General features: G+C 38.9%; 1 protein-coding gene across 5 annotated transcripts in view; it reads left to right on the top strand.

The window, feature by feature from the left end:
• Window positions 1-25,581, top strand: part of csnk1g1 (casein kinase 1, gamma 1) — a 48,620-nt gene that overhangs the window by 1,766 nt on the left and 21,273 nt on the right. For 4 of the 5 annotated variants that reach the window (XM_061670353.1, XM_061670352.1, XM_061670351.1 and 1 more), the window contains exons 2-4: window positions 9,441-9,828; window positions 12,807-12,847; window positions 15,653-15,722. The exons of the other annotated variant lie outside the window; for it this stretch is intronic. In XM_061670353.1, the coding sequence (XP_061526337.1) occupies window positions 9,642-9,828; window positions 12,807-12,847; window positions 15,653-15,722 (298 nt within the window). In that variant the 5' untranslated portion in view covers window positions 9,441-9,641. The remainder of the gene's footprint in view (window positions 1-9,440; window positions 9,829-12,806; window positions 12,848-15,652; window positions 15,723-25,581) is intronic. 5 annotated transcript variants of the gene reach the window in all.

Here is a 25,581-nt window from a genome sequence, read left to right as displayed (position 1 = left end):
GTCTCTTTGAGTACCTCCATTCTGAAATGTGACTGAGACTCTTGGTGATGCATGGCATGGTGTGATACATGATTTACTGCATTATAAAGCTTGATCCAGCTGATCCAACAGCTGATTTGTGATCTCTTATGGAGGATATATATATATATATATATATATATATATATATATATATTCTCTTTGTTATCTTGTAAAGGTTTTTATTTGTACATGTGGTATTGTAATAATTTTGTGGGTGCTTAAGTAAATAAGAAAGTAAACCAATTATGTGTAACTATAAAAAAATAATATATATATATACTACATTGGGATTACAGTTGGGCATCGAGAACCGATTGGAACAGCGACAAAATCGAACAACGACGATTCCGGTTCTCCCGGAATCGTTCAAATTTAAAAATTTTGGTTCACAGTTTCGTTGCCTAAAGTCCGCTGACCTCGAAGAAGGAAGTGGCGAAAAACGAAGAAGAAGTCTGTATGTGTAAAAACATATGTTATATATACTGACACTGATGGATTAGTTTCGTAAGTTAAATAAATTACAGATGTCAACGTGGCCCTTACCTCCTTCAATTGTTTTGTATGTGGCCGGTGAAAGAAAAAGTTTGGTAACCCCTGGTTTAAATGGAGATAACCAGTTATTTTTTTGATGAAATCGTCTGAAATTCTCTCTGAATTTTAAGCTTATAAACATTTTACTATTTCACTGTATGTAATTTACTATGAATTTCTCACAGGCCCATTTTAAACAGTATTAATATTAAGGCTGTCCCGATCCCATGTTTGAGATCAGAAATCGGTCCGATGTCAGCAGAAAAATGAGGATTGCATTGGACTGGATCTAAAATCTCAGATCTTTCCACTCTTATACAAGCAGTCCATTCCTTGCGCCGCTCCAGCACTTCTGTCCAGCAGTGCCCGCACGGCATGCAGAGCCTAACGTGATCGCAACAACAGGTTGCTAAGGTGCTAACATAGTAGCAAGGAGTAAGAGTGTATGTTGCTTGTTAAAAGTATTTTATTGGCACTCCAGTTGAAATCCACTCCACTCACTCTCACTTCACCTATTGAATGTTCAAATACGTCATAGACGTCGTGTGTTTCATCGTTTTTGGTCAGAAAAATTGCTCGCTCAAATCTAAAACACAATCAAAAACACCATTGATGAGGTAACGAAAATTAGCATTGAATTTGCGGAACTTAGATCTATCAAAATAATGAATATTGGTACACAAACGCTCTATAAACATACAAAAGTGCAATACAACAATGCTCTCAGGCAAATATTCTTCAAACTCTGTGGAAAAACAAGTTATATTAAAAATATTCAATTGTGACTTCTACTTTGGCCGTGTCCGAAATTGTTCACTCACTCACTGCTCCCTCTCCATGTTGCTTTCAGACACTACATGGTGCGCTGTTAATGACGTCACAGCTGTTGCACAATAACAAAGTATCCTGTTGTTGTGGTGGGTAAAAAAAAAAAAAAAAAGTGCTTCATTTTAAAAACGTACTGTAACTGTATATTGCTATAAAAATGCCAACAATCAAAGCTTTGAAGTTACTTACATTTATACGAAAAATTTAATTCCCTCTGTCTGCGACACATCTCGTCCCGCCATTCTTATACTACTTCTCTGAGACACAATGCATTATGGTATATCACGACTCTGTGAGTCCCCCTCGGTTTATCACTACTTTTTGCTATGCTTTGTTGGAAATTTTGAGTACACTGTGTAGGGCGATGGATTTGATCACTAAGCATTCGGACACCACGACAATATTTCATAACCACTATATAGTGCACTATATTGTGGTTAGTGAGTGATTTCAGACACGGCACCTGTTTCTGCAAGTGCACATCTCATTGCATGCACCGTACTGCCCCTCAGAGGTCAAGATGTGCACAGCAGGAACAGGGGATAAAAATATACTCCAGATGCTTTGCCACCGAACATGTGGAGAAAGCAAATCCTTTTCCCACCATAAACTTTTGATAATCCATTTTATCAAGTCGTTGTTGCAGCCCTACATGATTTCCTCCCATCCAAAATAAACTGAATCGAACTTGAGTCGTTGTTTTGCACTTTAAAATTATCATTTGTATTTATTTATTGGTTATTTTATTATTATTTTTTTTTTTTATTTGATCTAATCAAATGTAGAATATGCTTATGTTTAAGTTAAGCTGTGTTTGTTTTACAATTTAAATATGCTCGTTGTTGGTTTTATGGATAAGTTATTTTTCAGGATTTTCTAATATTTTTTTGTTTTATTCAATTGTAGTAAATCCCTATGTTTAAAGTTACTTTATGTAACCCATTGGTTAATAATAAATGGGTCAGTTTTTCTCATACCTACTGTTGCTAATTATTGTTCTTTATTTGAGTAATATCACTTGCTCAAGCCTTTTCTAACACTCCATACTAAAGAATAAGTAAAGAATGTATGATTTTTTTTTTGCTGATATCTGATCTGACCGATATCTGTATCGGCCAAAACTCAAGGCTGCAGTATCGCATCGGAAGTGAAAAATTTGGATCGGCACATCTCTAATCAATATCAAATCTAGGGACTTCAATTTAAATGTTATGAATTTCCTTTTAACATGGAGAAGGTTACACTTTCACAAAAGAGATCATTATTTTCGAAATCCTCATGAAAATTCGTTTAGATGTGTCTGATGCTGCAGGCACTTAAAACATGTTACTGAGCTCTCACTGATGGGCTAACCTGGGGTGTGGATCTCAAACAAAACGGAACAAATTGCCAACCCAGTCCATATTAGCAGCGGGGACAGTATAAACTCAAAAACACCCGTTGAAGAAAATGATCAGATCTGCCTTATCAGGCAGTGTGCGTGAGCGTTGTGGACAGATAATGTATCCTGCAGTGGAGAACACGCACTCGCTTGGTATAAAAAAAAAATAATGTTTGTGATCATTTCTGAGCTGATAGTGTAATGTTGCTTTTGTCTATATCTACCACATTTTTTTCCCGTTCACCAAGCATACATCAGCTGCAAAAGTATTGGCAATGAAATTTCACCCAAATAGTACCGATAGCATGGTTCCACGAATAAAGGCAACATCTTTAATTCTCGTATGTTTCTTATGTTTGTAAGATGCCTTATGTATGAAAAGGACCACAGACTTTAAGTCATTGATTAATTAAACAACTTAAAATGCTACAGCGGCCTTCGGTTTATGACAGTTCTATTCCTACGAGACTGATGTAACTCGAATTTGTATAAGTTAAAACACACTGTAGTCTCTATCATTTACCCATGTTTAAGCAGTAGTAAAGTCGTTATTATGGTATGTAAACATTTGTACAAAAATACTTTGAAAACTAACAAAAAAGAGCGTCATTACAGGGGTGAAACTGGTTCACTGTCTGCCGTTTGTTGAAGGTCAAGACCGCTGTACCGAGGACCCTATGTGGTGTACAGACTATAATTGCTATTAAACCATGTTGTAGTTGATTCAGAGACATTATGGATCAAAAGGTGGGTTTTCTCCAACACAACGATGTCTAGCGTTCTGTTCGAAACAAATTCTGGGGATTCCCTTCCTGAAATCAAAATGAAATAGACACACTGAATGTTTTTGATGATGATCACACAGTAAAGTTTTTTTTATTTGCTTGTTGTACTTTTAAGGTTCACCGAATTAAAACTATATGTATAACCTAATTAGCATGCAATTATTGGAATAGAAACAAATAATAAAATAATAACAAGGATAACAAAATAAAGTTTCATGGAAGCCATGTTGAATACAGATGTAAACTAACATTCCAAACACATTTGTGTATTTTGTACCAGAAGGCCGTAGTAATGTTGATACTCGATGCCCACTGAAATAGAAAATAGCCATTCAAATTAAATCCACTTGCACTTTCCTTCTTTTGACATGTCAAAATGTTATCTGTGAAACACCTTGTTGTTTTTCATCTAGCTTTGTGTCATTGTAACATGAAAATGAAGACGGCCCAGTTTGCAACATGTGGCCTTTACTCAGTGCCTCATCTGGGAGTGGCCTAGCTCGGCAACGAGTCCAGTGCACACTGGTCAGTGCCAGTGAAGCTTTCTATACCTTTTCAGCAAGACAATTATTCCATTTACCAATAGGTTTGGGCTGTACAATTAATAGAATTTTAATCGTGATCGCAATTTTGGCTGCCACAATTAAATGAGCCTGATCGTCTGCAAATTATTATTTTTTTTTATTTTTTTTAAACATTTAAAATGGGGACACTGCTGCTTATGCTTCATTTGCAACAGTCCCGCAACCTAGTCAGCCAGCCACCAGGGAGCGAACATCCAGCCATTTTCTGAGCCGCTTCTCCTCACTAGTGTCGCGGGCGTGCTGGAGCCCCAGCTGTCATCGGGCAGGAGGCAGGGTACACCCTGAACTGGCTGCCAGCCAATCGCAGGTCACATACAAACAAACAACCATTCGCACTCACAGTCACACCTACGGGCAATTCAGAGTCTCCAATTCATGCATGTTTTTGGGATGCGGGAGGAAACCGGAGTGCCCGGAGAAAACCCATGCAGGCACGGGGAGAACATGCAAACTCCACACAGGGGCGGCCGGGGATTGAACCCCGGTCCTCAGAACTGTGAGGCTGACGCTCTAACCAGTCGTCCACCGTGCCACCCATGGGCGAACATTTTTAAAGCTTTCTTGAGCGCCGGCAACACGCTGTATGGCCAACTTCAAAATAAAAGCCTAAAATGGCATTGATGTCCAATGTAGTAATATATGAAGCTTTTATTTTGAAGATGGCCCTATCAGCACGTTGGCCGAAAGGTGGCGGGTCACGTTAAGACTCTCAATCATTGTAGCGGCTGCCTTCAACTTCTCACCTAGCCTGACCGCAATGAAAAATGGCAGGTGTAAATGGAGAGGGAAATAAAAACTGTGGAGTTCTTTGCAGTTTGTGACCGTACATGACTGACCAACGGTCAAGCAGAACAACGGAGACGTACTGTCCTTGACAATTCACAATATTGACGACGGGATTTTTAAATGGAAAGTCGGTGCTTACATCTTAATGTTATTGCGTTTTAGGAATTAATGGTATTAGCTTACATTACGATGCAATTTGTGAACGCACCTTGTAATAGCACATTTATTCAGTTAACCCTTGGTAAAGTTAAAATGTTTTGGGTGCATTTGTTTCTTATTATTGCAGTATCTATCATTTATTCTTATTTAAAGATTCATTTTGCACTGAAAACTGGTACATGTTTGTTGAGAAGTGGTGCAATAACAATAAATTTTTCCCTAACTAAGAATAATCATGATTAATAATCGCGATTACAATATTGATCAAAATAATCATTATTATTTTGGCAATAATCGTGCAGCCCTACAATAGGTACATAATAGAACTTCTTCCCAGCGATGAAATGCTTATTTAATCTTATGCTGATGCACCGTGTCTCATTTTGTATTTATCATATGAACATTTTCATTCCACTAGGATTTTATTTACACTGATGCCTGAGTCCAGACATGTCTGAGCATGGCGCTGGAAGGATGCAATATGACTGGTAGTCCCCTCCCCCCTTGTTGAGAGCAAATTTTTAGTGCAAATTTGCCACTGCTTTAAAAAAAAAAAACAAAAAAAAAACTCTTAATTGACTGTTTTACAGTATTAGAGCTTGTGTCAGTTTGTGTGGTCTTGCAATATCATTTACATTTTTTAATCCACCTTTGGCACCTTCAGACAGCCATTAATCAGGAATTGGTTATTGTGTTTTCTCCCTGCATTAGGGTGCTTATCGTTCATGTGAAGCCAATCTGCACATGAAAAATGATACACCCAAGCTTGATGAATTATTTTATAATTTTTTTAAAGACAGTAAAGCTGAAATACAAAGCGGAATGATTTATGATTTAGTCTTGTTTGGAAGATACTAATGCCAGATTAGCTAATTAAAGGTTTAAATTACGTTTTCATTGTTGTATTGCGCACACAGTCTACAATTACTTTTGTATGGTTTATTTAGTTTGATAGTAAAATTATTTTTAAGAAATATAAATATATTGATTGTTATTTTTCCCCTTATTCGATCAAGCAAATTTAGTGAAATGATCATTATTGCATCCGTCATTAGGGTTGGTTCTTTCATTCATTTCATTAGATTTTTACTAACAGATGTTAAAAAATTATTTGGAAGCTTCTACTGGACATGCAGGATCTAGTATGTTCGGATTTTTTTTTTTTTTTTTTTTTACATCGGAGCGTGTAATAATTCAACATTGTGTGTAATTTTAGTTATGATCTGTGTGATGCATACAATGTAAGTCTGTTGTAATCAGACTGGATATGTGTGGTTTGGTCATTGTTGTTAGTCCAGCTGTAATCCGCTTTTTGAAGTTAGGTATTTTCCCTAATGTGTGTTTACACAACAGGAAGAGTTCCATCTTACCAACGGTTTTTACTGTCAACCTATTTTATAGCCATGAAGTTCAGTTCCTAGTTTTATGTAAGAGTAAGCATGGTTGCCCTTAAGAGCAACTGAGCTGTCTTGGATGCTGCGAACTGTGCAGGCAATATTGAGCATGAGTCATCCGGATGCACACACACACACACACACACACACACACACACATCTGCAGCACCACGCACAGGAATTACATTATCATCAACCTTCTAGTCAGATCGACATGTAGGCTTGTTATGGTAGAAGAATTAACATGTAGTAATTTGTCAAATTTATATTAGCATTTAGTGTGCTGCAAACAAACACTGGCTGATGTTTGAATTTGTCAGAGACCTGTTGATGACACTGTATGTCTGAATAATTTCTTGGGCTTTTTTTTTTTTTTTTTTTTTGCACTGCCCAGTGGTGTCATTTAACGCAGTATGTGCATGTTTCCGGTTTGTGGTATGTACTTGTGCATTTGATGTGGACAGACTAGCTTCCATCAATGTCCTTGGGAGTGCACATCTTTTATGTAATTGTTTATGTAATATTCTCCACAAACATGGCCGTTTTGGCCAAGGTTGTGGGCGGAAGATAATCTTGATAGTCAAATGTTTGCTCGGATTCTTGCAGTCATCTCAGGAGCACCCTGACAGTAAACTACCATGTCCTTATCAGGCATTGTCCTCTTGTAAAGAGTTATTTTTTTGGTTCTTTTTTTTTCAGTGCATAACATTGATAATACTGCCTTTACAATGAAATTTAAGTTGAAGCGCTAAGGGTTTCATGATCCCCAAAATGTTGAAAGGATGATAAATTATTTGCCTTGTAGATTATGGAAAAAAAAAAAAGTTTCCCTTCATTTGTCTACGCTGCAAATATGTTCCAAAATGAAAACTGATATGTTCAAATTACAACAGCAAAAGGCAGGCTGCATTTAATGATAATATATGAACCTGGTGGACGGAGCTGACTGCTGCTGTTGTCAAAATTTGAATCATCCATCCATCCATTTTCTGATCCGCTTCTCCTCACTAGGGTCGCGGGCGTGCTGGAGCCTATCCCAGCTATCATCGGGCAGGAGGCGGGGTACACCCTGAACTGGTTGCCAGCCAATCGCAGAAAATTTTAATCAGGAGACAAAAAAAACATCAGACACCAAATACCAAAAGTCACATGCAGCTAATTAGCTTCCCATGCATTGCCGTTTCCATCATTTTCTTGTTAAGAGGCAATCTGAACCATTAATGGTAAATTCTGGAATGATGTCACCCATGCATACTAGTTCCCATTGAAAGCTGAAGTTGCTACCTGTATGTAAGCAACCTGACTTATGCTGCAATTCACGTTTAACATAGACATGTACAGTGTCCTGGCTGGAACTGAGCATTTAATTAAATTTCCTTGATTGACTATGTGAGAAATAATAATTGATTAATTAGTGTCATTTTGGTGATTTATTTATTTGTATTTTTTATTTATTTATTTATTTATTTTTTTTCGGTCCTGTTCGGCTGTTAGGTCAAGCAGAATGGAAAATCTGTATCCCTCTCATGCCGGAACAGTTTTACTGTGTCACAGTTGAGTTTTTAAGCTTCCACTGTGGTATTATAATTGAAGTTTATTGAGAATCAGACTTGATCAGTCGAACAGAACTAAGTTTCTAGAAGGGAGAGAGAAACAAAGACAAAGCACTAATTGTAAACAGGATGAGATAACTAAATCATTACATGATCTACAACAATGAAACATTAAATATGAGTGTTGCATTGGGCTGTAGTGCTACACTCTGAGGGAAGGACAGGAGAAGAAGCATGCAGGACAAGGGTCGTGAACCCGACTGTATAACTTAAGTGTGGTGGCATTAATTATGTGAAGTATAGAAGTCTACAGGGCGAGAGTTATAAGTGAGGGGATACAGAAGCGATTTGCATTTTCATGAGTTATTTGTCGCAGTAAGTGCGTGACCCCACACCCAGTGAAAGAGTCATAGCGGTGTGTGTCTGCGGATACATGCAAGTGAATTGATACTGTTTTACATGCACAAAGACTGACAGAAGTGTCCTGTAATTCCTGTGACCGCACCGCGGCGGCTGAGGACCCCACCCAATCAATCGAGGGGCGGGATCGGGCCCAGGGATCGACCCGAGGCGCCCCGACATTGGTGAATTATTTTTAATGGGAAGGGAGAATAGCTCTCTAAAATGCGATTGTGACCAGGACTGGTCGCGAGTCAAAGTCAGTTCGACTAGGCTCCAGCTCATTTGTGACTCTGAACAGCATAAGCAGTAGAGAATATGGATGAATGAAATATAGCCGAATGTTCTGAACTCCTCTTTCCAATATGTTGTATTGTGCATAACAGTTCCACGATGAGGTGTTGCTGTTCCGTAGTTGTGAAATCATTTTAAATGGGCATTAATTTTAATTTTTTAAATTTTTTTATTCCCAACCATATCCATAGGGCGCCAGGGAAGTTGTAGGTAATCGATTTTGGAAAAACGAAATCGGTCTATGTTCAGTAATTTTCTCTCATCAGGTTAAGTGAGATATCTGTTGTCATTGTATATTAGTGTTGCTTTGTTTGGTTGCATCTTTTCATTATTGTATCCATTTTCTGAGCCGCTTATCCTCACTAGGGTCGCGGGAGTCCTGGAACCTATCGCAGCTATCTTCGGGCAGGAGGCGGGGTACACCCTGAACTGGTTGCCAGCCAATCACAGGGCACACATAAACAAACAACCATTCGCAATCACATTCACACCTACGGGCAATTTAGAGTCTTCAATCAACTTACCATGCATGTTTTTGGAATGTGGGAGGAAACCGGAGTGCCCGGAGAAAACCCACGCAGGCACGGGGAGAACATGCAAACTCTACACTGGCGGGGCAGGGGATTGAATCCCGGTCCTCAGAACTGTGAGCCAGACGCTCTAACCAGTCATATACCGTGCCGCCTTCATCATTTTAATCTTTTGTATTTCTTCTTGTGTGTCAGGGTTTCCACCTTCTTCCCTCCTGTGACAAATGTTGAGGCCAGAGTGAGGACAGAAGAGTGACCAAACCAGCTTTTGTCTCATGAGTGTGTGTGTGCCAACCAGGCACTGCCAGTGACCAGGGCTGTGGCTGTGGTGGGCCCGGCCCAGGGGGTCTTTGTACACATCACTCCAGGCCCTCGTTGACCTGTGCTGCTCACACCATGGATCCACAGAGGGACAAATATGGCGAGCGGTCTGCGAGGAACACTAAAGTTTCCCAGGGAAGTCGCAGTGGACACTCGTCCCGACCGTCAGGCTCCTCCAGTTCCTCTGGGGTTCTCATGGTGGGCCCAAATTTTCGTGTTGGCAAGAAGATTGGCTGTGGAAACTTTGGTGAATTGAAGCTAGGTAAGTGAATAAAAGGGTGCAGTAGCAGTCTCTCTGACCTTTTGTCAAGTAATAATAGAAGCACCGGGTAAAATAGGAACCAACTGATATTCTTTTCTGGTGTTGATGTACATGCCTGAAGAGTTTGTTACCAAATCTTATTTTGTGTGCTGTGTGGGCATGCCAGGTGTTAAATTTCCTTTTACATGAGATGTGCAGCAGATCATTCACTGATTGTTACCATGGCATCTTTGTCTTTGTGTACACATGGATACTTTCTTTGAGCTATAATGGCAACACTGCTTCACAAAGCAGAATGTGTGAATCAAATCTGTTCTTATATTTGTCACCAGTGTCGGGGATTACCGGTAACTAGATTATGTAATTGAATTACGAAATTAATATAATTGTAATCCATTGCATTCGTGGGAGAAAACGTGGAATTAAATTGCATTTGCGTTTGGAAATTTCTATGATTACAATTTTAGTTACATTTGATTTATTTATATACTTGTGGTTGGCTCTCTCTGGTCATGTGCCATTCTGAAGTAGTCTCAACCATGACATATTTTTTTCAAATATGAGCTCGACCCTAGTTTGTCTGAGATTTTGAAATAGTTAACTCATTGATACACTTTTGAACACAATAAAGAACGTTTTTTTTTAACAATTTCCTCTTTAAAATTTTGCACTTTTTTGTGGAACATTCACTGAAGCAATATTGTCTAAATTGCATACTTCCAAATCAGTCAGCTTTCGGTGAAATTCGCAGTTTTGAACTCAAGATAGGCCATTTACGTAAATCGTATAGATCCGATGAGTTTTTCCTGGGAGTGGGGGGGGGTCGCCGGTCGCCGTCACTGACGTCATAGGCTGTTTCGTACTCCTTGAACGTTGGCAGCACACCCACCAGCCACACACAGATGTAATTGTGAGTATTACTCCGCGGCGTACTAATATGCGGCCTGAGGTTCCACCTGTGCACTCAAAGTCACATGATTTGACAAGACCAGAAAAAACTTCCGCCACTTCTGTTGTTAATAAGTCACGGTACTTTTACTCCGTTACAATGAACTAAATGTCGCTCGCTACTTTTATTTAGCAATTATTGCTTATTTATCAACTATTTCGTGCGCGAGACTACTCATGGGGCGCTGTTTGCGTCATCCAATTTATTCGCTAGTGACGTTTCAGTCGAGTTCACCAATCAAACGACACGAAGGTCACATGACCTTACACAACGTCTTCCATTGGGCTTCCTGGACCTAGGTATTCACACTAGGTAAGCCTGCCCCACTGATCGTTGTGCGTACGTGGCGGCCATGTTGGGAAGATCGTCGTTACCATGAAGGCAACGCCGCGCTACTCGTTTACATTTAGACGAACAAAAACAACAGCTTTCATGTATTGTAGTATTTGTCTGGCACTGTCTGCCCAAATGTGGATATTTCAGCTCACTATAACTTTAGAAAACACCATGTAGTAAATTGCAGATGTTTTTTTTTTTTCTTTTTGTAGTTTTGACTGCGTATACACACACAGCAACATCCAAATTTGTACATTCACATTTGATTTTGTAACAAAAAAATAATTATAATTTGGGTTTTTTTTTTATGTTCTGAGAACTGTGAGGCAGACGCTCTAACCAGTTGTTCACCATGCCGCCGGTACTCTTACTTGAGTACAATATTTGGCTACTCTACCAACCTCTGAAGCGGACATCCTCTATTGCTACTCCTACGTTTAAGCAACATTTTTGCTCATCAGATCAGCCAGTGTGGTATTTGTTGCGCTGGTCTTTTGTATTTTCGCGTTGAGGTGCTGTGGGTCGGGGCCCTGGTTGTGGTCCTAAGTGGAACCCGAAACACACGTAACATCAGCGACGAGAGCTGATCCGCTAGTACATTTAGTATTAATTAGGAAGCGCATCTACAATTATCTAATTAGTTTACTGATGTTAATGTTAAATGTATTAAACGACGGAGCGCTGTTAGGGATTATGTCACAACACAGAATGAACTAACTTCAAATTCAGAAATGGCCAATAAAAACAGAAACATATTGTCCTTAATATATTCCTGGAGGATGCATTTGGGATTAGCCTTTGAAGTTGGTAATAGTGAAAAATATAGTGAAACAGAGAATTATTTTAGTCAATTATTTTCCTGAATGAGAGTGCCTAAAGAGGAGGATGATATTCATGTGGCACAGCTTGAAACAGGCATCAGGTGTAGGTGGAGATGTCTCTGGCTCAACTTGGAGGCCAAAACAAAAAAGCAAAGAAATGAGGCAAATTTCATTTTTATCTTAAATTTGTACATCAACATGTACTTGAGCAGTGTAAATACGTTTTTCTGCGTTAATTGTATTTTCTGTTTTTTTTTCTTATTGTACTCTTTAGCGTCTTCCAGATTGTATAAATAAATTCTCTGCGGGGGGTCCTCCCAGACTCCCCCTAATTTTTTTGGTTTGTTTGTTTGTTTTTTTGGTCACCTTTTTCATGCCTTTGCTGTTTGCATGTCTGAAGTTGTGCACATTTTCATTCGGTCAGGGTGGTATGGTATGGTGGTTTTCCACATGCTGTACACATAATGCAACAAACACATTTTTAACATTTCATCAAATGTTGTTATCAGATTATTGTTTGTGGAAATAACATAATTCATGTGGTTAATTCCAAATTAATTATCTATAGTTTTAATCCACTTTATTAGGGGGAGGAAACATCCAAAGGTTCTCTTGATGCATTCATTCAACATTAAGTACCGGTAATGAAATGTAATCAAATGTAATGAGTTATATTACTTTGAAAAAGTAATTGAAATAGTTACATATTCAACAGGGTGACTTGTAATTGTAATCAACTTTCCCCCCCCCCAAAGTAATCTTCCCAACTCTGTCACATACATGCATATAAACAAAACGGCATGGCAAAATATGGTTCAGACATGTGATTTTTAAAGAGAGTTTTTCTTTTTTTTTTTTTTTTTCCCCTCCAGGTAAAAATCTCTACACCAACGAGTATGTAGCTATTAAACTGGTAAGTTGACATTCTATCTCCTCTTGAAACTTAACCACTGGAGTTAAATGGTTGTAAAAAAAAAAAAAAAAAAAATGCAGCTCAGTCATGTTCTGATGAACATCTTACCACCAGTAGTGATCATTAACAGGTATTAGTACTGCAAGAGTTCATTAGTAGAAAAGCAAAGTCAGATCTTTCCTTCTGCTCCACCTTATGTACTAGATCACAGAAACACTGTTGCTAATTTTAGACTGCCATTGTTGCAAGACAGGAAACGTGTTTCATTCGACAAAGGGACTGGTTAATGTATACACAGATGTTACCAGACTGCATGTTTAGTCACTGCTTTTGTTAAATGCACAAAACAAACTGAGGTGGTATGGTAGGTACACTGTTATGATGCCTAGATGCTGGCAAAGTGAGTCATGTCTCTATTATTCCACTCTGGCTGAAGAAACAACAATGTTAGTGTGCAGCTCATCCAGTGAAGTAGTTGGGAGCTACATATTTGGCAGTATGTTGTTTTTCAATACATCAATGCACAGTCAAGTCCTGTTCAGGTATACAAAATCTGAGGGTTTTTACTCAGTTGTCAGATGAATGAAATAACCTATAATTGTCCACAAATACATTTGTATCACACAATATAAAAGAAAATGGTTGGATTTTTCATAGACAAAGGTTTAGTTGGTGCTGTTGCTGGTGTCGTTGAGTATTTGGACTGACAGTACATTTGGCAGATTACCTTTGAAGTCAATTTGAGCGTCCAGTACAGTCTTATCGTCCACTTTGTGTCAGATCGAACACAAACTGGAGTAACGCTGCACTCACGCTCAGCCAATTGTCCCGTGTCAAGCTAAAGCATGGTCGCCCTTCCACATAAGTCCACATTGAGAGAAAAAAAAAAAAAAAAAAAGTTGTAATATCAAGAGAAGAAAGTCCCAATTGTTAAGTTTCCCACACAGATATAAATGCCGCAGTCTGAGACAAGCAGACCTGCCACGTTGAGCAATATATTTTATTCAATATTTGTTCAAAACACTTCTAGTCGATGATTTAACAAAGCCAACAAAAATTGTAATTTCAGTCTGGGTACTTCTTTCCCGAGTGCACAAACGTTTGCACAGTCACATTAAACTATGAGTATATCAAGTATTGTATGGTATTTCAGTTTCACTTCTTTTTTATGCCTGGAATGTTCTAAATGTATTAGTTTCAGAAACTATTTCTTTTTTTTTTTTTTTTCTTTATGGAATTACCAGATTCTCCTAAATCTGTTCTTGCTTTTGTACAGTACAATTTTTCAGTTTGGCCCAAATATTACCATGTAGATGCATGCAAATCAGTCGCCTTTCGACTGAAAGTAGGCCATTTAAGTGTATGTTATTGATTCGAAGTTTTTTTCCTGGGTAGGAGGGGTCTCTACCGCTGTTGTCATAGGCTGTTTCGTACTCATTGAATGCTGGCAGCTAGATCCATTCCACACACACATGTAATTTCTGAATATTACTCCGCGGTGGATTGATATGTGAGCGCATCAGCCTGAGGTTCCGCCTGTGTGCTCGGGACCTGTTTTGGATAAGTCACAGGAGTTGATGAGACCAGAAAAAAACACTCCCGCCGCTTCTGCTGTTAAGAAGTAACGGTACTTTTATTCCGTTACAATGATCTGTCGCTCACTACTATTATTTATCAACTATTTCGTGCGCGAGACTACGACTTCGACTTCCGCATTGGGTGCTGTTTGCTCCAATCCAATTTCAGCGCTCGTGACGTTTGTCTAGTTCACCAGTCAAACGACACAAGAAAGTCACATGACCTCACAAAACGTCCTCTATTGGGCTTCCCGGACATGGGTATTAACACTAGATAAGCGAGCCCGGCTGATCGCCGTGCCTACCCGGCCACCATGTTGGCAAGGTCATCGTTACCATGAAGGCAACTGCGCGCTACTCTTGTTTACATTTAGACGAACAAAAACAACAGCTTTCATGTATTGTAGTGTTTTTCGGGCACTGTCTGCCCAAACGTGGATATTTCAACTCACTTATAACTTCAGAAAATACCGTGCAGTAAATTGCAGATGTTTTGTTGTAGTTTTGACTGTACATAGACACACACAAATATCAGAATTTGTACATTCACATTTTTTTTTTTTATTTTTTTTTTATTGATGTACATGCTGTGGTTACAAAAAAAGAAAATACTGTACTTGATATTTTTGTGGATGATGCATTTGGGATTATCCTTTGAAGTTGGTAATAGTGAAAAATGAAGTGACACAGACAATGATTTTAGTCAATTCTTTTCCAGAATGAGAGTGCTTAAAGAAGCGGATGCTATTCATGTGGCACAGTTTGAAGCAGGCATCAGGTGCAGGTGGCTTAAGTTGGAGGCCAAAATAAAAAGCAAAGAAATGCAGCAAATTTAATGTTAATCTTAAATTTATACATCAACATGTACTTGTCAATGTTTTTCTGCTTGAAGAAAAATTTTTTTTTGCCGCATTGTACTCGTCAGTCTTCCCGCTTGCTTATGTTAAATTAAAAACAAAAATTCTACGCAGTATTCTCTAACCCTAACGCATAAGCAACGGAAGTGCACTGAGTTTGAGCGAGATAGACGAGGTATTCCCTGCAGTCAAATCATCCTAGTGTGTGTGTGTGTTCTATACGGATTGACAAGTGTGAGTCAGCCCCTAATGCCAATTTCCAGGTAGATGTAGTAAAGATACATTTCCTTGTTATTTTCTCTGACTTGTGCCTGTATATTTTTGGGAATTGTCTCAGAATTACTGCTACTTTGCCTTTTGTTTTTGCACAGGAACCAGTGAAGTCAAGGGCACCGCAGTTGCATTTAGAGTACCGGTTCTACAAAACGCTGGGAACTACAGGTAGGTCACGGGGACATACTTGGCTTGTTTTGGTGTCACTGGTTTATTTGTTGTCACTTGTTGAGCTGATTGTATCATTTACATAGTTGGTGATTACTCATAACTCAGTGTTGCAACACAATATTAAACAGGTTTAGCAACTTATTTTCGTCTTTAGGAATGTGTATGTATACAGTATATCCTTGTGTGCCTAATAAATGGCTTTGGGGCAAAATGGAAAGGAGCTGGCTACTAACCCTAACTAAAAAGAAAAATGGAAGAAAGTCGTGAAACTAATCAGATACAATATTTAATCTTTATTATATTGAATGGGGGGGAAAAAATCGGCTAAGAATTTCAATTGTCACAGCCTTCAGTGTCAGTATGTTGTGCATCATAGGGAAGTTAATCATTGTCATTGTTCCCAGTTATGACTGAGCATAAAAGATTCATAAAGCATGAAATATTCTGTGTTGGTTTGCGTCTGCAATGAAACAGTTCTGTTGAACCAGAAAGCGGACCAGAAATACATACAGTATCTTTTCCCTAAATGGACTGGTGCACCCAAGCTCTGAACTCTGTTTCACAAATGCAAGTTAGGAAACATAAATGGAAGTATTAACACCCATATTGTCACCCACTAAAATTTACAGGACAATGAGTTGCTTATCATTTGAGTCTTTAGTTTTGGGATATTTTGATTTAAAAATTAGTTTTCCTATTGACATATTCCTTGTGCGGAAAGAAAATAGGACAAAACAGAATGAAGCATAGTAGTAGCGGGTCGTCCACTGACCGAAGGGTCGGTGGTTCGAATCCTGACTCCAACTGTCTGCTGTTGACGTGTCCTTGGATTTAGCCCTAAATTAAATGAATAAAAAACTTTCCATTTAATAATGCTACAAATAATACATGTTCCACTTGGTAATTCCCATTTAAAAAGTTACTCAAAAATTATTACCTGTTCCTCATCATAATACCTGCCAAAAATAGTACCTGTTGTTTATAATGACCATCAACAATAGCTGCCCACTCATTTAAATTTTTTTGGGTCCAAATTGAAATCCAAATTGCCGAGCAGCAATCTATGACAGCCGCATGTTACCATGGAGTGATAGTCAAATAATGGTTCCTGGCTATTTGGGCAGTGAGCCACAATGGGTGTATGGGACACCAAAAAGGCCTACGTGCCAAACTTCGCATGTATTATTTCATCCAATTTCAAGTCAATCTAATCTACCAATCTTGGAAAGGAGAGACAATAACCCATAAAACACAAAACATAAACAATTTGTAATTTAATGGTGGTGGTATCAGTATCATGGTATCAGTGGTACTGATACCATGAATTTAACGCCTCCAAATCATACAAGTGTATAATCTTGTACAGCAGTCTGACAGTGACCACAAGCAGCATTAGATTTTCCTGATCGGGATTTTGTGTGTATTTCTTGTAATGATATTTATATTAACAATTACTTAAATCCATTTTAAATACCTTGCTGAAATAGATTGAAATACAACCATACATTTCAATACAACAATATTTGATAAAAAAACAAAACTGATTTATGTACTGTTTTAATTAGAATTTTTATGAACCCTTGCCTTAACCCAACATATTTTAAAGGCTCGTTTGATTGACTTTAGTCACATTGATAAATGATGCCGTCTTTTAAAGTTAACAAAAAAGTACAAGTGTATTTTGCTTTTATGACATTCTGTGATATCTATAAAAAAAAACTTTTTTTAATTTTGAATACTCAAATGCACCCACTGGTGACAAGACAAGCAGGGTCCGAAATTAACACTCACCAAGCGCCACAAACAAAACAAATGTGCGTTCATTGTGCACAAATAACTAGGATCAAACTCTCTGAACTAGGCATCAAAGGACACGACATCTAGCAGACGCTGTGATATGGAATCCAATCAAGAGTGAATGTTTCCATATTTAAATTAGGGAAGATTAGCGAGCCAGTCAGGGAGTATGATGCCACTGAGGCTGTTATGTTGTGGCACAAGGACTATGTCAGGACCAAGAGCAAGACTTCATGGACTGTGTGAAGGCCAGTGGCGTTTATAGGCCTATTTTAGCGGGGCTTCTGCACCCCCTAAAATGTTCTTATGCCACTCTAAATGATTTAGTTATTTTAAAAATAATGTGGTGGGGGGTTAACCCCAAAAATTCTTGAATAAGCGGGGACAAACCACCCAAAAAAAAACTAAAAATGAAACACAAACATTTAAAAATTGGGGTGGGGATTATTTTGAAAGTCATTAGCCTCTACATTGATCAGTTACTCATGAAATGTTTGCTATTTGTGAAATTGTATATTTTATAATGTATTAAGAAATAATGTGTAAAATGCTGTTCGCCGGTAAAAAAAAAAAAAAAAATGCTTGGGTGGGGAGTTGGACAATTTAAAGGATAGATGGAAATTGCCATTTTAAATATTTTTCTGGAAAAAGTCTGAAAATGCACTTTCAATTGATATACTTGGATACAAATATCCTGTGTTGGAACAGGAAATCGGGGATCTTTTTTTTGTGTTTTGGAGCTCATACTGTACATTCTCTCTATTGTTTTGCAAAGACCAAGGCTGCAAAAGAGCAACTGTGTGGAAATTAATAAAATATTTAGAGTGCATCTGCCTTTCTTAGTACTAATCTGACTCACGTCTTCTCCTCCAGATGGGATAATGTGACATCATTGCAGCACCTCAATCCCCACAGCCAATGCCGTTGTCATAGTGCCTGTGGATCGTTCAGAATTAATCTGCATTGACTCATGTCCAATCAGGTGTTGTTTTCTATCTGTAACCAACTGTCATTGGATACTAATGAGGATTATTCAGTTAGGGATTGTGCAATGCCTTTTGAAACGTGAGGACTATTTGTCTGTACAATCTGTTAGTAATAATTTTGCTGCCATGTCTTTTAGAAGAGTGCGCAATTTGGGTATTGGTTGAGAGTATTTTTCAAGGTCAGGTGGACACTATTGCACTGTTAAAGGGTATTTTCAGGCATGAAACATTATACCAGCTACTTTTAAAGTTACATACTATAGCTTTAAATTAAATAGTATTCCTTTATTTTCAACAGTCTACTTTCTTCATTTCATAGCTATCCTCTTGCCAGGCTTCCAGTAGTGTGTATGTTAGACTTTTATTGTCCATTCGGATTTCAGTTTCTGTGTATTTCCATGTCAATGTAATCTTCCCAGGGCCTTTAGAACCGAGGGAACTTTTTTTTTAACAAATAAGATTTCAGATTTCCGGAACAAGGCCAGCTAGAAGGCTCACAGTGAAGTCAGCATTTTTCCCTCCTCTGATTAATTGATCAGAGCTGAAGAGTCTGTAGTCATCTGCATATAATAATAACACCGAGAATGGCTGATGGAGGAGGAGAATTTTTTTTTTACTTTGTGTTTGAAATTACAAAAAAAAAAAAAAAAAAAAAAATTTCAAGGTGGACTTTTCAAGAAATACTGGACATTGTGAGGAGAGGTTGGCCAGCACTGCTGCTGACTGGCTTTCTTCAAACAGTAAAATTATTTATTTGGTACTTCCAGAGCAGCATGTATTAGGGCTTCAAACTATCTTTCGAGGCTCTAAGCTGTAAAGTAAGGATATATTTTATGATCTATAAATAATCAGCATCTCTGGTGAGTGTGATGTATGGTATATATATATTAACCTACTTCTACGTATTTTATTTAACGTTTTTTCAGGTTATTTGATAAATATTGATTGTGAACTGCTCCAAATGATGTTGTAGTGTAGAGGTTTGGATGAATATAGTGTTAACTACGTCTCTTTCCTGAGTAATAATGGTATTCAGCCCAAATAGACGAATGCCTCTCTCTTTCGCTAATGTCCCACATTGTTATATTGCGTTTTTGTTTATTATTTGTGAGATTGCGACATGATACTGGTGGAATTAAGGGGTAGATTAGGACATTTAAATCCTGACTGAAGGGACAGGCCCAAAATGCACCTTGCGCCACTGGTGTAAACACCTTTTATGAAAGGCCCCAGAGGCAACACCAATTTGGCACGAGTGGCAAGAGACACCGCTAACCGAACACAGCCATGAAGACCAAGGAACACTCCTAACAAGTCAGAAAAATTTGTTGAGAAGTAGAAGTCAATGTTGGATTAAAAATAAATAATAATACCAAAGAAATCTAAATCTTTGATTCCAAGGCACCACAACAAATCTGCCAGGAGAGGGCTGCCCACCAAAACCCACAGACCAGACAAGGAGGGCATTAATCAGAGAGGCTGCAGAGCTCACCAGCAGAGGCTGGACTGTCTATCCATAGGACCACAATAAGATGTACACTCCATAAAGTTGGGCTTTATGGGAGAGTGCCAAGAAGAAAGGAGTACTTTTCAGCTAAAAATAAGGATGTTTTCAGTTTGATTAAATGCATGTGGGAGAGTCCTAAAATGTATGGAGGAAGGGGCTCTGCTGAGATGAGACTAAAATTTATCCTTTCGGCTATCAAGGAAAACTCTATGGCTGGTGCACAGCCAACACAACTCATAACACCAAGAACACCATCCCTATCGTGAAACATGATGGTAGTAGTATCATGCTGTGGATATGTTTTTCAACACCAGTGACGGGAAAACTCGTCTGAGTTGAGGGAACGATATTCGTGCAAAATAGTTATATTCTTGAGCAAAACCTGTACCACTCTGTCAGTGAGCATCAAACTTGAAGGAGCTGGAAAAGTTTCCCCTTGAGGGATGGATAAAAATCCCAGTGGCAAGATGTGGCAAGCTCATAAAAGACATTTCAAAAATGACTTACAGCCGTGATTGCCGCAAAGGTGGCTCTACAAGCCATTTAGAGCAATTTGCTAAAATCATTTTTCATTTTTGTTCCTCATTAATGTACCCAAAGCACCCCATATTGACAGAAAAAAACGGAATTGTTGAAATTTTAGCAGATTTATTAAAGAAAAATTGAAATATCACACAGCCATAAGTTTTCCGACTCTTTGTTGTGACACTCATATACAACCCCAATTCCAATGAAGTTGGGACGTTGTGTTAAACATAAATAAAAACGGAATACAATGATTTGCAAATCACATTCAACCTATATTGTATTGAATACACTGCAAAGAAAAGATATTTAATGTTCAAACTGATAAACTTTGTTTTTAGCAAATAATCATTAACTTAGAATTTTATGGCTGCAACACGTTCCAAAAAAGCTGGGACAGGGTCATGTTTGCCACTGTCTTACATCACCTTTTCTTTTAACAACATTCAAATAAATGTTTTGGAACTGAGGACACTAATTGTTGAAGCTTTGTAGGTGCAATTATTTCCCATTCTTGCTTGATGTACAGCTTAGCTGTTCAACAGTCCGGTGTCTCCGTTGTCGTATTTTACGCTTCATAATGCGCCACACATTTTCAATGGGAGACAGGTCTGGACTGCAGGCAGGCCAGTCTTGTACCCGCAATCTTTTACTACAAAGCCACGCTGTTGTAACGTGCAGAATGTGGTTTGGCATTGTCTTGCTGAAATAAGCAGGGTGTCCGTGAAAAAGACGTTGCTTGGATGGCAGCATATGTGTCTCCAAAACCTGTATGTACCTTTCAGCATTAATGGTGCCTTCACAGATGTGTAAGTTACCCATGCCATTGGCACTAACACAGCCCCATACCATCACAGATGCTGCGTCCATAAAAGTCTGGATGGTTCTTTTCGTCTTTGACCCGGAGAACACCGCGTCCACAATTTCCAAAAACAATTTGAAATGTGGACCCACAGAACACTTTTCCACTTTGGCCCAGAGAAGCCGGCGGCGTTTCTGGGTGTTGTTGATAAATGGCTTTTGCTTTGCATAGTAGAGTTTCAAGTCGCACTTACAGATGTAGCGCCGAACTGTATTTACTGACATTGGTTTTCTGAATTGTTCCTGAGCCCATGTGGTGATATCCTTTACACATTGATGTCGGTTTTTGATGCAGTGCCGCCTGAGGGATCGAAGGTCACGGGCATTCAATGTTGGTTTTCAGCCTTGCCGCTTATATGCAATGACTTCTCCAGATTCTCTGAACCTTTTGATGATGATATGGACCGTAAATGATGAAATCCCTAAATTCCTCACAATTGTACGTTGAGGAACATTGTCCTTAAACTGTTCTATTTTCTCACGTGCTTAATATATATATTATATATCATATATACATATTATATATAGTATAGATGGGATAGGCTCCAGCACACACGCGACCCTAGTGAGGAGAAGCGGCTCAGAAAATGGATGGATGGATATTATATTATATATTATTTATATATATATATATATATATATAATTATTATTTTAAAAAAGTAAATCAATTGCTTTTTCATTTCCTCAATTTGTGGGAGCTTAAAAAAACGTCGCTCAGCTGTTCTGTAAATTGAGGCATCCAGCGAAGACGCATTTTAGGGGTCTTCCCGTCATTAGCTTGCTAACTGCACGCTGAAGTGGTAAATGGGCCTTGTTATGGAAGCTAAGCACACCAAACTCACAAGTGAGCAGCAGCCAAACGAAAAGACCTCATGTTGTACTTATACAGTGGGGATGGGAACTCTCGCTAGAAAGTATACGCCCCAGCCCCACAAAAAAAGGGAAAATTCAAACTGTGAAAATGATGCTTAAGCTACAGGATATCTCAACAATTCAGCAATATATTGTTTTGTCGTTGCATATGTTTTCAGCTTTTTAAACCTATTTAATGTATTTAGAAACAAAACACGGATTTACATGGAAAAGGATGACGCGCTGTGGCGACCCCTAACGGGACAAGCCGAGAGGAAAAGAAGAAGAAGAAGAAACAAAACACGGATATATGCTTAGAGCCCCTTTAAGCCTCCATTGGCAGAGAGGTGGTCTTAAATTTTCCTGTAAAATATCTTGACAAACTTGGAAGTGAATTCTTCCATCAACGATACTATTTCGTCCAGGCCCTGAGAAAGTAAAGCAGTGCTCAATCATGACTCCTCCACCATACTTGGCATTTGGGATGAGGTTTTAATTTTAGTATGCCAACACCTCCCATCTCATCACTTTGATTAGAGTCCAAGTCGTTGACTCTTGGAGAAGTCATTGGCCTAGGAGTTTACCTTACATACTTTTTCCTCTTTGAACTTTTACCTGGTGTAGCCTATAATAACATGAAAGTATATAGTTGTTTTTTGTGATGTTAGTTTACACAGGCTTTGTCTGTCTATTGTTGAGACGATCAGATCACATTTCATGATCTAGTCATGCACCAATCCAGGTAATTACAAAGGGTTCACATACTTTTTCTCGTGTGTGTCTGGGGTCACACTTGCAATACTATAACAATATACTGTAATGTATAAAGGTAATGCACTTTGCAATGTTTCTGATCCTTTGCAGTGGTAACATGAGATTCATTTGGCATTTCTTTTAATCTTGGTGTAAATGCTATGGTTATGAGTTGTGTGTCAGTATATAGTCATGGGTGTTAGTGCAGTGCCACTTGTGGTTCTTTCCCACGGAGGTTTTGGGTTTGAATCTCAGCTTGGACCTTTCTGTGTATCACTTCCATGTTCTCCGTGTGCTGCGGCTTCTTGCCATATTCCATAAACATGCACCCGAGGTTGATTAAATACTCTGTAATTACCCCATAGAAAAGCGGGTGATAGGGATCGAGCCCTGCTGTTAATTGACTCAATTCATCCATACATTTTCTCACTAGGGTCAAGGGTATGCTGGAGCCCATCCCAGCTAACTGCGGGCAGAAGGCGGGGTACACCCTGAACTGGTTGCCACCCAATCGCAGGGCACATATAAACAAACAATCATTCGCACGCACATTCATACCTACAGACAATTGAGGGTCTTCAATTAACCTACTGTACGTGTTTTGGGGATGTGGGAGGAAACTGGAGTAGCCGGAGAAAACCCACGCAGGCACTGTGAGAACATACAAACTCCACACAGGCGAGGCCGGATTTGAACCCAGGTCCTCAGAAATGTGAGGCTGATGTGCTAACCAGTCGACCACCGAGCCGCCTAATGGACTAAATGTGCGAGTAATTTCTCCTTCACCCCCACCAAAAGTTGTATACCCATAGATGGGGTTGGGCGTCGTTTGAATTTGAGCGGTTCCGGTTCCGGCTCCAAACGAGTCTCGATTCAGATTCTTTTTAGGGGGCTGGGTCAAAAACGTTTGCATGGTTTAAATAAAGGGTGTCCAAATTATGAACATCCATTTTCTTAGCAGCCCGCACCATAGACTAAAATGAACATTTGACTCGAGGTTCTTTATAACCAGTATCAATATCAAAACTATGAAATAAAAGGCAATGCATGCAAGTGACTTAATATTCATTAATTAATGTTTCAGCTTAAAGTTAAATGTAGCATTGTTAAAGTAGTTATTTTAACAATGCTATGTAGCTGCCCCTGTATTCTGTTTTATCACGTCAAATGGTTTATATGTGCACATTTTAACTTGTTTTGTTTTAAGCTTGTAGCCTTTTATTTTGAAGGGTACGCACCGGAACTCAGCATTTTGGCACGAAAAGTAACTTCACACGGCACCGGAGATATTTTTTTATTTTTTATTTTTTTTTTAAATGGATGGAACCAACTCCTATAAAACGTTTATTCCTTTCCCTACCTGCCGATGAGGCACAAGGTTAGTGTTTGTGATGCTGTGTGAATTTTGTCCCAATTCATTGTGATGTAAAGTTGCTACGGTTTTAGCCCAATTTTTTTTTTTGTCATCGGCACTTACGTTGAAGACTAAAATAAATAATAATACGTTGAAGGCTAAAAACCATCAGTGCAATAGTGCAAGCAACCGTTTACCTTGTTAGCTGTCTCAATGTTGGCATCGACTTATTTTATTGTTTCACTCACCCAGTTGACTGAGAGTTGTCTTCACTGAAGCTCCGCGCGGTGTAGGCTGAGGCTCGGAGCGCGTCAGACGGTACACATCGCGAAAGCCTCCTTTGCGCAATATAATATTATGTGTTGCACTGAGGCGACTGGTCATTTTAAAATTTGAATGCTTCCGGGAGAACTGGAACATTAGTCCCGGTTCCAGTCGTTTCTTGATTCTCGATGCCCAACCCTACCCATAGATGCCACACGAGGTTAGAATAGCACAACTTTTCGAACTGAAGCTTCTCCGCTCAGTTCAACATAGTTCTTGGAATCGAGATTAAAAGAAAATGTAGCAAATCATGAATGAATATTGTGGTTGGTTGTTTGTGCGCCTCCCCTGTTTTTTGCCCAAATATCAGCTGAGATAGAGGCTACAGCTCACCCATCCATCCATTTTCTGTAGCGCTTCTCCTCATGAAGGGTCGCAGGTGAGCTTGCGCGTATCCCAGCTGACTTTGTGGGCGACAGGCAGAACACACCCTCGACAGGTCGCCAGCTAATCGCAGCGCCCCCTCACTCACCCATGACCCTGAATATAATAAGATGTAAAAAATGGATGGATGCAAAATTCATTCCAACGGTGTGGTGGTTTCATGAGTTGATACCTTTCATCTGATTGAATTTATGCCAGCATTGAAAGATAATTTGACCATAGACGCACTCTAATAGTAGTTGCTAAACATTTTGGCAGCCTTTTGAAAATTTACACTGACCATTGTTGTATTAACTGGTTCTAAAATACCTGCTGCTAATGGGAACCCTACTCCACTAAACGGATTTTTAGCCGTCTAGCAACCTGGGGGAAAACTGGTTTGAGACGAGCTTCACTTGAACTTTATTCAAGGAAACTATAAAACACTGTTTTTTTTAATCGAATGACTCTCATGACAAAGTGTGTTCATATAATGCGGCTGCTTTTTTTGTTTGTTTTTTAAATCAACGTCG

This window comes from Phycodurus eques, chromosome 2 (genome assembly GCF_024500275.1).
Source record: "Phycodurus eques isolate BA_2022a chromosome 2, UOR_Pequ_1.1, whole genome shotgun sequence".
Classification (NCBI taxonomy): Eukaryota; Metazoa; Chordata; class Actinopteri; order Syngnathiformes; family Syngnathidae; genus Phycodurus; species Phycodurus eques.
Note: the sequence above shows the minus strand (reverse complement) of the source record. Positions and strands in the feature narration are given on the sequence as shown.